Raw genomic sequence first — 14,277 nt, 5'->3', positions numbered from 1 at the left:
CCCATTGTTTGAAACAGTAAACTTGTTTTTGCTAAAATAACTGGTGTAGTACTTAATTGAACTGTCTGCCATTGCTTTATACCGGTATCCAGGTTCTTTTCATGGGAAAATTGTGGCAAGTTTACTCGTTAGTACGTTAATTTAAGGAAATTATTAACTTTTTTGGAATTGTAATCTTTGCGTGACATACATGTGTGACATTATCGGTTTAGGGTGTTGGTCATCTCCACCTTATTTTTCTCCATAAAAGGAACAAAATAATAGAGTAATTGTTGAAATACAAACTACTAGTGGTACTCCCAAAGCAGGCTACATGTATCTTGGAGTAATTCAAACGACCACTGTACAGGAAAATCAACAGGTCACCACAGGTAACCTCAAATGGACTAAATCAATATTAAGAGTATCCTTTTAACCATCATTTGGTTGCTCGTGGTTACTCGTGGTAACCGGTGAAAAAACTGCATTTATGTGCATTAAATAATTATTCCAAGCTTAACTGAAAAAAGCAAAAACTTTGTACAATTAAAGAATTATAATGAGACACTATGTTACAAAAGTAACTTTTGGGCTTAGAAGGTGCATTTTATTGGTTTACTAACAGTTTGCCAGGTGTTATGATATCATTTTAATATCACACTTACATGTTTGAAGCATTCTGTTAACAGCATGCTGTTCAGTGGACAAAATTACATAAGACCACTTGTTTTATCACGCTTTTGAACTTCATGTCATGAGTTCTCCATGTTTTATCAAGGGTAAAGCATTAAAAATAAAATATTAAGTTAATTAACTTTTCTATGTAAATGGGAAAACGTTGGAAACTCGTGCAATAAAAGTCAAAAAGCACTTAAACCATCGGTTGATACCAAATTTTATGTGCTCAGTACAATGTCATTATCAAAATGATATGCACACGTTACGGTGACGTCATTATTAGGTCATCTGCAATGGTAAACCATTGTATTGAGGTCAGACAGAGAGATTATTGACGTAGATAGTACAATTTTTGTTGTTTTTTTTTCATCAAAATCTGACAACTGAAAAGAAAAAAACTTGTAGTCATTATGTCATGGTGAGAATTGCGTTAAATGAAAGTGATATAGACACTCTTTGAATGTTTTAAAAGTGAAAAAGTGGTGATAAACACCACCTTGAGGGCTAAATATGGATCAATTTATTAATGGGATAGTCCAGGTTTCGTCTTTGTATTGGAATTTTTGTGAGAAAAAAACAGGTGTCACTTTTTCTTGAGTCACAAATCGTTCTGAACCATGCATTTATAACCTTGCTAGAGCTTGGAAATATAATGGAAATCGCCACAGTTTACACAAATAGACTTCAGACAATGGGTGACAAAAGTAGTCAAGACACTGAAAATGACGCTTTTCAATATTGAAGCACTTATTCTTCTCTATTTGCATCTAGCGTTAATTCTCTGATACCCCCGGGCCCCCAATTCAATGTTGTGTTTGCACTGTGGTCTGTGCAGTCTAAGAAATAGAAAAATCAACATTGTTTCGGGGGGGATGTGGGTGGGGGGAGGGGAATGTTTCCAAGATGTTTCAAAAATCAAATTTTACTGCCAAGTGTCTTAACACTTATGTCGCCCGTTGTAGTTTTTAGTTAGTCTATCCATTTCCTAACTATCTGATAGATATTAGATAGCTTCAAGCCATGCCAAAGATAGCTATCTGCTATCTACAAAACCTCTTGGATAGAGAAAAGATAGATTTTCATAAATCAACTAGGAATGAGATGGCTGCAACTAGCATAAAGGTAGTCATAAACTAGTAATAAGACATGATCATTTTCGTGAGGGAAATTACAATAAGTTATACTGTTTATTAAGTCGCTTGCATTCATGTGTGCAATATTGTGCCAGAATTCTTACCTGTTCATCTGAACGTTTTTGGACAACACCGATGAATGCACCTATAAAATCACTGTCAACACTGGTGCTGCCTAAAACCACACTCTATTACAACACGGGGTATTCATATTTGGTCACCCATCCAAGTACAAACCCCACTGAACAGGGCTTAACTTTGTTGGGCGGAAGAGACGTGGTGCTGTCCTTGTGGTATAGTGACTCTATGCTGAACACATTTTCTTTTTAAATTTCTAGGATGAGAAAAGGTAACAAAGAAAGAAAAAAATGATACTGGCAGGAAAAATAAAGAATAAAAAAAATGAGAATAATGAAAATGAGAATTATTATTTGCTTTGGTGATCAGAGAAGAAGCAGTACTTTCTTTGTAATTGTCTCAGTCTCTCAGATGAGGATAACTCGGTCTCTCAGACCAATAACTTCATGAATGTTTTCAATGTGTTACATTTCCTCAAGTATAATCTCTTACGGTTGCGTTTTGCACTATTTCTTAACAATGCCAGTGGGCTTTGACTTAACCTACGGATTAAAACCTCAAGTGAGTGGCAGGCATCCAAATTGTCACTGTTTACAGACAATCCATTTTCCAAGTTGAGTGGCTATGCCACTTTGATTGAGTTGATAATAAATATTCAATAGAATTTTACTCTCAAACAAGGTTAGTTGGGCTAATTTAAATGCATTCAAGAGAATTTTAAATTGGCAGCCATTTATGAATAGGGTCTATCGAGTTTCTATTAGTAGAGCTGAATATGTGATTACGGTTACATAGTTCTCCATATTGTTCCTGTGAGTCAATAAAACAAGATGACTACCATACAATAGACCATTGCGGAGTTCCTGAAATGCTCATTTTCAAGGTGAGGGTTATTGGCCAATCTTTGTTCTGGAAGTCTCATTTTGACAACAAAGCTTGTACGTGTAATCTTCCTTTGAAATTGAGGATTTTAGGAACTAAAAAAACACAGCATCATCTCCCATAGCCCCATTGCAGCCTGATAGATTCAGTTATGATTTTGTTTGCGTAACCAAGTGGGATTGAGTTCTGAGGTTTGTAGGCTGACTGGATATATTAATGTAATAAATTAATCCCTGCCCTGTTTAAAAATACCTCCAGCCTGAAAAAATGTGCACCTTTTAGTTTAGTCAACTAAAGAGCGTAGCCTCCCAGCTTTAAGCAGTACAAGGTGGATGCAAGTAAAATAACAGCAATTTTCTTTCTTGGAAATAAATCCTGGTATTTTGTTTCTATATATCTTGGTAATTGTTTGTGCTAATCTTACTAGCAATGCAGTAATATTCAAAAGGATTGCATAACTGATATATATCTCTTCCAATAGATTTTTGCAGTGATTACAAAACATACTTATGTTGACAAGTATCACGCATAATTTCTCTTATTCATAATTATTATGAGTTTTGATTTCAATTTGTTTAAATCTCTCATTTCTAGAAGCAAAAACAAACTCTTCATTACCAGCCACCATGTGTGTTTGACATGGCTTATGTTTGGCATGATTGGACAATATATCTCTCTCGCAAAATGTAGATCTTCATAGTCTCTTGGACTTAATTTGTCCATCCATCACTGAAATATTTCAGAATGGCTTATATTTACTTTATCGTACACGTAGGTTGACTTGCATACCATACGTGAAGAAATTTCCACTCTGGTCGAACTGCATGGAATACAAAAGAAATGAAGTGGTAAACGACAAAAAAATTAAAAGATAAGGCAATTCAAATTTCCTGCTTGAGGTATTTTAAAATGTAAATTAAATGACAGGTTTCGAATGTCCAATTACAACCAGAATTTCAATGTGTGTACAAAATAAAACTGCGGAAACATCAAGGCCTAAAGGTAACAAGAACTGAAGCTTACCTTGGACCCCACTAAGAGAGAAAGTGTGTGGAAAACCCTATGATTCTCCGGCCAAGAAAATAAACGGCACTCAATGCATGCAGAAGTGATGACGTTTAAGGAAAGCAGCAAAGGAAAAGTTCCTTTCTCTGAAATCAACACCTTATGATCTCTAAAGATATTTGGCAAAACTAATTACCTCACCGGAAATTAATTTGTTGTTTTAACCATATACTTGTCATATACCGTGTGCGACCCGCTTGTCCATCTGAAATTGTATGTATCAAAGATATGTTATTATGAGTTTGCCCGTGAGTGCAAATTTATCCGACACTGTATAAACCAAAATCCACCCCCAAATCTTCGTATAAAAGCTGAAATTAAAAGCACTCTGCTAATCCTATGAACAGCAAAGGAAAGCTGCAAAGTACAAGATTCTCTCTGAAATCGACACCTTATGATCTTTAAAGATATTTGGCAATGCTAATACCTCACCGAAAATTAATTTGTTGTTTTAACCGTATACTTGTCATCAATGAACATTCGTATTGTCTTTGCCCTGACAAAACGATTATCGATTGTTTAATTACAACCACTCTTTCGTTACAAAAAATATAAAACAGCACAGTTTCAAAACTTCATAAAAAACTGCAAACTGCAAATAAATCGTACCCTGACGTCATTATCACTACTGTAAACAGTATATTTCAGTACTCATACAATGCTCATACAGTGCTCTCACAGTGCTCATTCAGTTCAGGCAGTGCTCATTCAATTCACTTCAAGACTGGCAAAAGTACAACCGCGCTACCAATCCATAAATTTTATATAGACCCTTCAGCTATCGTGTGTGCGACTTGCTTGTCTATCTAAATTTGTATGTATGGACGATATGTTCTTATCATGAGTTTGCCAGTGAGCGCAAATTTATCTGACACTGTATAAACCAAAATCAACCCCCAAATCTTTGTTTAAAAGCTGAAATTAAAAGCACTCCGCTGATCCTACAAACAGCAAAGGAAAGCCGCAAAGGAAAAGTTACTCTCTCTGAAATCGACACCTTATTATGTTTAAAAACATTTGGCAACACTAATTACCTCACCAGAAATGAATTTGTTGTTTTAACTGTATACTTGTCATATCGATTAAAAGCACTCCGCTGATCCTTCAAACAGCAAAGGAAAGCCGCAAAGCCTCCACCTATTGCATGTGTGACTTACTCGTCTATCTAAACTTGTATGTATGGAGGATATGTTCTTATTATGAGTTTGCCCATGAACGCAAATTTATCCGATACTGTATAAACCAAAATCCACCCCTAAATCTTCTTTTAAAAGCTAGAATTAAAAGCACTCCGCTGAACCTACAAACAGCAACTCCCAGAGTACAATTCGCTTCCACAGGGGGATAAAAAGTGTGTGACAAAAGCGCGACAAAATAAGTGAGAAATCACTATCCAAAGGAATGCATGCCCATGCACCAGCTTAAAGCGATGACGTCACACAATATGTCATCGCTTAAAAAGCCACGAGCTTGATTTCCACATCTGCTAAACACAATCGTCTTCCCGGCCTTATTAATCAATTCTTTGACCTTGCCGACTTTGCTGTTGTAATGGATAAATGACCACAGTCATAAATACCTCTCCCAGCTTTCATCTACGTGTGCAGAGCAAAAGTGGATGGGCGAAAAACAACATACTTACAAAAGCAAAGATGGTGGACTTCAAGCTTCGAGGTGTTCGACAAACTCGTACTCAGGCTCATCAAAAACCATGTGACAAGCGCTCTGTTCACCGTGACAAATCCTGCCCAGAATAAATCACTTGAATCATGACATTGAGTGGTTTATACTTCATGTAAGCCACACAACCAGTCAAGAACAAGGAAGGCAGGACTCTCCACAGAGCCTGAGCATCAGCACTCAAACTCAGTCCTACCACCACTGCAGAAATGTTGCATCTACTTTTCGTTAAGTTCTGGAAGCATAAAAGTTCCAACAGGTGAAGCTGCCTAAAAAGGGGAACCTTGGACTCTGAAACAATTGGCATGGAATTATGCTTCCCTCTATCCCCAGCAAGGTATTCTGCGGCATTATCCTTGAAAGACTGAGCGATGCCCTTGACATGCCTTGATAAACAACTATGATGTGACTAAGCGGACTTTAGGAAAGACAAATCCCGCACTGACCATATTGCCAGCCTAAGGATAATCATTATACACAAACTTAATTCATGAACTTTCTTGATTTTCAAAAGGCCTTTGACAGTGTTGACAGGAATGTCATCTAGAAGCTTATGCATTACCCTATGGAATCCATGAAAGTTCATTAAGTTGATCCACAACCTTTACAAACCTTCATCTTGTCAAGTCATTCACAGAGGCAACTGTCTAAAGCTTTCAAAACGAGCACCGCAGTCTGGCAAGGCTACTTGCAATCGCCAATGATCTTTATTATGGTTGTCGTCTGGATCAGGAGAGAGGTGCATGTTGAAGATAACGTTTAGACAGGCATACAGTGGACACTAACAGCTTAGTTACATGAGCCGGATTATGCAGATGATAATATACCTCCTTTCTTTAGAAACTGCAACATGTGCAAGCCAAGACCAACAACCTGGCACTGATCACAGAGAACACTGGCCTCAGGGTAAGAAAAGAGAAAACTAAAGGCATGCAAACTATAGTAACAAGCAGCAGGAGCAGGATGAAAGCAAGTTGAATGGCAACGATCTGGAAGATGTAGAAAGGTTTACATACATGTATCTGGGTAGTGCCATCACAGTGACCAGCGGAGCTGAGGAGGATGTGAAGAGCAGATTAGGCAAAGCTAGACTCACCCTCAACAAGCTCAGACCAGTTTAGAGTACCTCATGGATTTCTACCAAAACCAAATTAGGCATCTTCATTAATATTGGAAATGTGAAAGCTACGCTCTTCTTTGGATCAAAGACCTGGACAGTGACACAAGCTCTATTGAACAAGCTGCAAAGCTTTGTGAACAAATTTCTTAGAAAGATCCTCGAGATACAAATGTACATTGGCCAGAAAAAAATTGGCAAAAAAGAACTTTGGTGCAGGACAGGACAAGAGTACAATCATATCAACTGGGATAGCAAGATGGAAGTGGTCTTGGATAGACCACACACTGCAAAGACGAACCACTGACAAGACTAAGCAGGTTTTGAAGTGGAATGCGCAGGGTAAAAGGAAGGTGGGAAGACCTGTTAAGGCATGGAGAAGGTCGATTGAGGGAGAGATGATGATGCACAGCACCACCTGGAACACAGCTGAGAAGATGGCACGAAACAGAGTCCACCAGCGGAGCATTGTTGACTTTTACTCCACCTGTAGGCTAAAGGATTAATCAGTCAGTGAATGTGAGACTTGCCAGTACTGAGGCAAAAAAAATGTGTACTGGAGATGGGAAATTTCAAACCACATTTTAGGTGCTTTATTAACAAGGAACAAAACAATTAATGGAAAGCAAGTTCAGAAATTATACATTGACTTGTTCTATAGTCTATTGCATTGTAATATGTCTTCCACTGACCAGCAGGTTGGCAATATGAGGGAATTCCAACAAAAATGTCACCAATCTTAAATTTATCTAAACGTGATTGTGGCCACCCCACGAAGTAAGTAACTGTATATCTTCTTTAAGCTTATATCTGAGTAGGCATTTTTAACTTTAAATCTATTTAATTTAATTGCAAACATGTTCACTAACAGTAAGTTTGAAAAAAGCAAATTTTGCTAGGTTTTCAAATGTTAAATTAGATAACAAAATAAATCAATATTTTCAGTAACATGAATCACTGCATTGTCAAAGCAACAGACAATACACTTCACTAATTCAAAAAATTTATTTACTACACTACCAACATTACAGTGCCACTGAAAGTTTCAATTATTCGAACACATCAACTATGCCAAATTCATGGTTCCTTTCCACAACCTCTTTTCTATTCGCATGTAAATTGTCTAGTAACTTGACTAATTTTGTGAAAAAGCTTGACAAAATTTTGTCACACTTGCCATAAGTTGTTACTTTTGCCAGTAAACTTTGTGGATTCCTTTTAAACAAGTGTTGTTGGCAAAATGTCATCAGATTTGTCACTTTCTCCAAATCTGTCGTTTTTGCCACATTCTTCAACTTTCTGGGGCTGTGCTAGCCTTGGGGCATATCTATTCATTTGTGTCATTATTTTTGTCAACTGCTCTGGCAAAATTTTGTCAGATTGGTCACTGCACCAAAATTGTTGTTTTCATCAAAATTGTCAACTTTCTGGGCCCTCTAGCCAGGTGATCTCTAGTCACTCGTACACTGTATATTATTTTGTCAACAAACTTGGTGAAATTTTGTCAGATTTGCCACTTTCATCAAATAATTCGTCATTTTCGCCACATTCAGCAACTTTTTTTGGTGAGGCAGCATGAGGGCCAATAGATTAACTTGGGTTATTTGACTCGATCAGTATACATAAACATTGTAGCAATCACAGGCAGCCCAAGCTCCAGCTATGAGATGGTCATCTCGTATAATAGCAGTAATGGTGATAATATAAGAGTTTGTATGGGAATATTTACAATCCATGGTCCAGATGTTTTCACCCCCAATTAATTTTAAGTTATTTGAACTGTTACAAGCTGTTAAAAGAAAAGTTTCCATTTTTAGTGGAACACTCGCAATTATGTCATGCATTTTTTAGGAAATGTAAAGAGCACATGCAATATTGACTAATACTAATAGTGATTTCATGGGCTTTATGTGCTGGTCAGTAGAATAAGCACACTAAAACATAAAAAATGAGTGGCCGACCCCTCATTTGCATATCTTTTGCATAATCTGATCACCCACTACAACTCGTAACTTGCTGTTGCAAATCCCGTTTATAAGAAAATCTGCAAACTGCATTTGGCTAAGTTGTGGCTTATCTAAGACAGTTACTGTAAGAATTAAAAAAGTTTTAGTTTTTATAGTTCTCAGGGTAATACAGGTGCAGGGTTCTCTGAGAAGGTTGTTCCATTCCTTTCCAGTGGAATTTGGTTATCAGGAGATGAAGTTCTTTACTGTCTCTCAGAGCCTTACCTTGGAGATTATCACTGTAGACTGATGTAAGCGCATATAACACCCCCTATCAAATAAAGTTAACAGTGCGAGTTTCTCTCTCGTTAACTCAGAGCTCGACTTTCAGGAAAAAACCTTGGGGCCAGCTAAGTTTCAGATTTAGTTGCCAGCAATAGTATTTCAGTGAAAAGCATGAAAAGTTAGTCGCCAGTGAAAAAAATCGGTTGCATTGGCGACCCCAGCGGTTGCAACGTCTAGTTCTGTAACTGTGTGCACGTTAAGTGATTTTGTTCCTTAGATTATTCTCATAGCTTCACTTTGCAGCCTATCTACATGTAAATAATCTGAGTTCCTCTTGCCCTAAAATCCCCGCATGGTAAAACTGTGTGATCTCAGTCACAGGCAGAGCTGTTGATTTACAAATCTTCACACTTCCCTGGATAATTTTTGCAATAATTGAAGTTGCTGGATCTCTCAAACAACTTTTCTGAGAATGGTTCACCAAAAGTGTCTTTGTGAAAGGAAATGAAATCTTCATTTCTATACTCTTTTGACGCTACTCAAAATGCAGCCTAGAGTTTGCCTTCCCAGTCAGATATGAACTGACAGTGTATTCTTGGTGTGCAAGAACATCTGTTGGGGGACTTAGACTAACAGGCCATTTCTGGGTTGACTTTGCCTCGTTGTAAAATGAGTCATTATGTGAAACTTTTGTACTGAAATTGAGTTTGATGTGTGTGTAACTGAATGTGCAGTAGATGAAACCCATTTTCATGTGAATGGTTTTGCACACAGACTGGTTTTGACTGAGGTAAGAGAAAAGTGGCCTTTTTACATCTTTCCATTTTAATCACTGCTGACTGAGCTGAAAATGTGCCATCTTTCTTTTTCTACCTCCACCTAAGACTCTTTTGACATTGCTGATCATAGAAGTATGCAGGACGCTTACCAGATATGAACCTCATAAATGACCTTGTTTGTCTCACTGTATCCCATTTGTAACAGCAACTGACTGGGGTGCAGAGTGTCATAGGTTTGACTTCTGTGTAATTTTGCGCTCAGAAAGAACTTATTTCTGATGGAATATGGCCTAAACAGCCACCAAAATTTACCTAGAGATCTGTGAATCACAGAGTGCAAATGCAAAACAGTGAAGAAAAATTCATGGCAGTGATGATGATGATGATGATGGTGATGATGATGGTGATGGTGATGATGATGATGATGAAAGCTTTATTTATACTGAAAAAAACCGATCAGCAAATTCAATATAAAGACGCTGGTGTGAACCGGTGATCAGTACATGAAACACAATTTACTATTGATACAAGTTAAAGTAAAGAATAAAATAAAGAACTACGAAATATATACAAAAACCTATACACTACATTTGTGTTGTGCCTTATCTAGTTCTATTACAAAGTTAAAAGTTTTAATTTTAGAATTCTTAGCATTTCACAAGCATGCAGGTCTTTGGGGAGCTCATTCCGTTCCTTTGCAGCAGCATACTCAAAGGTTGACTGCCCCATATTTGTTTTGTATCTTGGGAGAAGAAGTTCTCTACTGTCTCCCAGGGCCTTACGATGAAGTTCTGATCGCAGGCGAGTGTAAAGTACCCTTGAGGTTGCCTGGAACAGTGATAATCATTTACAATTTTATAACTAATTGCAGACATAAATTATGCAGTAACACATAAAATGTTACTGAACTTACTTTAGAGCCACATGCCAAATTTGAGTGAAATTAAAGTTAACTGAAAAAAATTACTAAAGAAGTCACTTAGCATAGTATTAGCTCATATCCTTTAATTTCTGTTGAGCACCTCATTTCTCATTGTTCAGATCAGGCTTTTGCAAAAATAGTCTGGTTTTGCTTTCATTACAGGGTCGGCAAGGACGTGGCTCCATATTTGTGTTTGCTGCTGGAAATGATGGATATGTAAACGATAGCTGTGCTTTCAATGGACTTGTGAATAGCATCTACACCATTGCCATAACAGGTGTAAATAAAGATGGTTCACTACCACAGTATGGAGAACGTTGTCCTGGAATTTTAGCAGTTACATATAGCAAAGAGGTATTTTCCATCATAGACAGGGCAAAGGTGGTAAGTATATTTAGTCCTATATGTATGTACTTGTCCAAATGGATCTTAAGTGTATGTTAACTGTTGGGCTATTGACATTATGTCTGTGGGGTACTCCCATAAATAAGCTATATAGGTATGTGCCACTGTGAAGGGTATGATTTCCAGGCGGTTTAGTTTGGGATAGGGTATGGAAATCAGACAGTTTTGGTCTGGAATAGGATATAATTTAGCGCGAAAAAGGCTAGTGGATAAGAAATTTAGTTTATAACAGGGTTCTTTACCAAGGGTTATAAAAAAGCAAAAATTCTGAAACTTGGAAGTGACTTTGTAAGATATTGGTTTAGTTAGTGTATGTTGGACTACGATAGTGATAAAATTTCTGCATGGTGAATAGCCAGACTGGGAACAGGGGTTTTTGGTGCCTAATCTAGAATAGGGTTGCAAAAAGAAGTTGATTGTGGTCTTGTAGTAAAGGGGTAAGGGTTTCAGTGTCCCAGCAACACACTCTAATCCAAAGGCATGATGTATTCTCCATTCAATCATCAATGCAGTCAGTGCGTGAACTCAAATTACTTGATCTATAGTCCAACATGATAACCACTGCTATGACCATACCTCCTGGAACATAATGTAATAATCATTGCAAAATTTAAAAGACGCAGCACTTACATGTAACGTTTATGGCCACTTGTGTGCCCTTGTGTGTATGTTGCTGTTACCAATAGAAGTGGAATCAGTAATGAGACCTTACTCAAATTCACCATCGCAGTACTAATAAAAATGCCAAAGGTTAACTAAATGCCAGTGGTAACAATATAATTATATCTCCATCTCCAGATAACAGCCACCGCAAATGGTGAATGTACGGATCATTTTAGTGCTAGCTCTGCAGCAGCTGCTATGGCATCTGGACTTATTGCATTGGCTGTGGAAGCAAAGTAAGGTTTTCAGCTTTTGCTTTGTCTTGTGATAAAACTTAAGAGTGCTTGCCTGTAAAAATCAGACAAATTCTTAATTTCGCGGCAAAGGCCGAAAATTCGATTTCGCTCATATTCTTATGGTAGATAGGCTAAGGCATGACAAAAACTACTGGATAGTTTTTTTGGCAAAATATCCTTTTATTTCAAAGAAATATGCAAATTACCAAATTCCGTTAAAATCGTCATTTGACGCACCATCTTATTAAGCAAGTTTGAGAGTCTCGCATGCAAAACCACATCATTCTTCCGTCTTTAAAATGCTCAAATATTTTTGTGCAATGTTTAAATGTGCAGGGGGTTGATTTTAGGGAATGTAGCGTTGTCTTTTTGGTGCAAAATAGTTAAATTTCGAAGACATGCATTTTATTCACTTAAAAGTACTTCGTGAATATAATTAATTTTCACCATGTGCGAAACCTTCAAATGGATTAAGCTTCTGGTGGTTGAATCGCAGAAGGGTGGTCTACAGATTCGTGTAAAAATTTCTTTGGGCAAATGATTGTGAGCGACGCGAGAGCTTCTCAAAGTACGTCAAAAATGTAGATATTTGACCATGCGTCGTCAAATTTCAATTTACGGGTTAGACGTATATTTTAGCATGCGCCACATGACTTGACCTAAAATAAGTTGAAATAGGCACAGAGCTGATGATTTCGATAATGTTCTAACCTTATTTGTAGTAAAAGGCAGGTCCAAAGCCGATTTGACGTGTTTCTAGTCGATCTCTCACCATTCGTCGTACGTAAAGCAGAAGTTTGCTTTTGTTTACACAAGGTTAACGTCCGATGTACTTCGCCTACTGTCAACCTATTATTGGTCGAATACCATGAATCTGTGACCATCTTTCTGCGCATATGAACATCACTGCATCTAAGTCAAAAACGGCTGAGTCATTTGTAGATAGCTGCTTGCTTTGCACTGCGCCAAAATATTACGTTTGATCGATTGCTGACCATTGCTGATAAGCGTGTCGGCGCAGCACAATCTTACAGCCGTTATTTGTTCGCCACGCAATGCTGTCACGGCATGCTACACATTTTGATCTATTTTGTATAGAGCACTCTCAGGATAAGTGAAACAATTTAATCATTGTTCATCTGTTTGTTCATATATTTAATAACATGGGTATATTTAAATAATCGTAGTCTATAGTGTACGTGGCCTCGGTCCAAATCACGTTTGTTATACGTTCTGATGTTTCAGACAACAGCTGATAAAGCTAGTGCCTGTACTCACTAGAATTTTAAAAAAGTCGCCATAAACAAATTATAGATCAATGAAGCAAGAACTAGCTGAAATAAAAATAGGAAATCACAACGTGTAATTCGTGAGAAAAACAGACTAAATTTAATTAGTAATTACGTGAGTAAACAAACCCTGGCCATGCCATTTTATTTGGCGTGTTTTTGCTTGCTTAGTGGCGAGGCATTGGTATGTTTGTAACCGAAAATAGAGGACTGTTGTCAATACAGTCCAAAATTATTGTCAGTAAAATATTGTAAATAAAAGACCTATTGACCGGTTACCTCCGCGGCCACCATTTGGTCGTTCCGATAAGGGTTTCATTATTGTCTTTACCCCTATTAAGCGGCCACCTAAAATTTAAAAACTTTGTTTTGGAAAGCTCGATGGCAGATAAGAGTCTGAAATTGAAGGTGCATGACGAGTGATAATTCAAACACACGTCTATTATGATTGTCTTGAATTGACTCCATGTTCACCAAGAAATTTATGACCCGATAGTAAAAAATTAAATATTCAAAGTACGCCAACCTCTATTTAGGCGGCTAGCCCCATTAAGCGGTCACCACCCATTTCCCCGAGGGTAGCCCACTGCATTACATGTAGACCAAAAATAATTGCACAGCGCGAAAAGACCTACAATAGGTATGAGTTCAACGTTACAGTATTACGCAGGGCATGTAGGTAGCGGTGGTCGAGGAAAAGATAACAACAGGGGCAATGGTAAACTATTCATTCTTTTCATTTCTTAATTTTATCTCTTCCTACTCAACACGATTGTGTGCTCCCAGTGGTTCCAAGCCTTGCGGAGCCTTAGGATTAGTATTAGGATAGAAATTGTCCTACCCCTACCCCCTAAAATGGGATGACAGCATTGCGTGATGAGCAAGGAGCCGCTCCAAGCAAGTATTCAAACCATGATGATCAAAAGTAATATTTTGGTGTAGTGCAAAGCAAGCAACTATCTACAAATGACTTAGCCGTTTTTGACTTAGATGCAGTGGTGATCATATGTGTCGAAAGAGGGTCACAGATTTATGGTATTCGACCAGTAAATAAGTTGACAGTTTTCGGTGTACATCGGACGTTATGTAAACAAAAGCAAATTTCTGCTTTATTTGCGACGAATGGTGAGAGAAACACGT

General features: G+C 37.6%; 2 protein-coding genes across 4 annotated transcripts in view; one reads left to right on the top strand and one right to left on the bottom strand.

Moving 5' to 3' along the window:
* The window catches only part of LOC145503127 (uncharacterized), a 382,969-nt gene that overhangs the window by 174,372 nt on the left and 194,320 nt on the right, over window positions 1-14,277 (bottom strand). The window lies entirely within an intron of this gene.
* LOC145503337 (furin-like) overlaps window positions 1-14,277 on the top strand; it is a 117,203-nt gene that overhangs the window by 50,889 nt on the left and 52,037 nt on the right. The window contains exons 3-4 of the mRNA XM_081482811.1: window positions 10,707-10,928; window positions 11,748-11,848. Of these exons, the coding sequence (XP_081338937.1) occupies window positions 10,707-10,928; window positions 11,748-11,848 (323 nt within the window). The remainder of the gene's footprint in view (window positions 1-10,706; window positions 10,929-11,747; window positions 11,849-14,277) is intronic.

This window comes from Orbicella franksi, chromosome 11 (assembly GCF_964199315.1).
Source record: "Orbicella franksi chromosome 11, jaOrbFran1.1, whole genome shotgun sequence".
NCBI lineage: Eukaryota > Metazoa > Cnidaria > Anthozoa > Scleractinia > Merulinidae > Orbicella > Orbicella franksi.
This window is presented reverse-complemented; position numbering and strand designations above follow the sequence as displayed.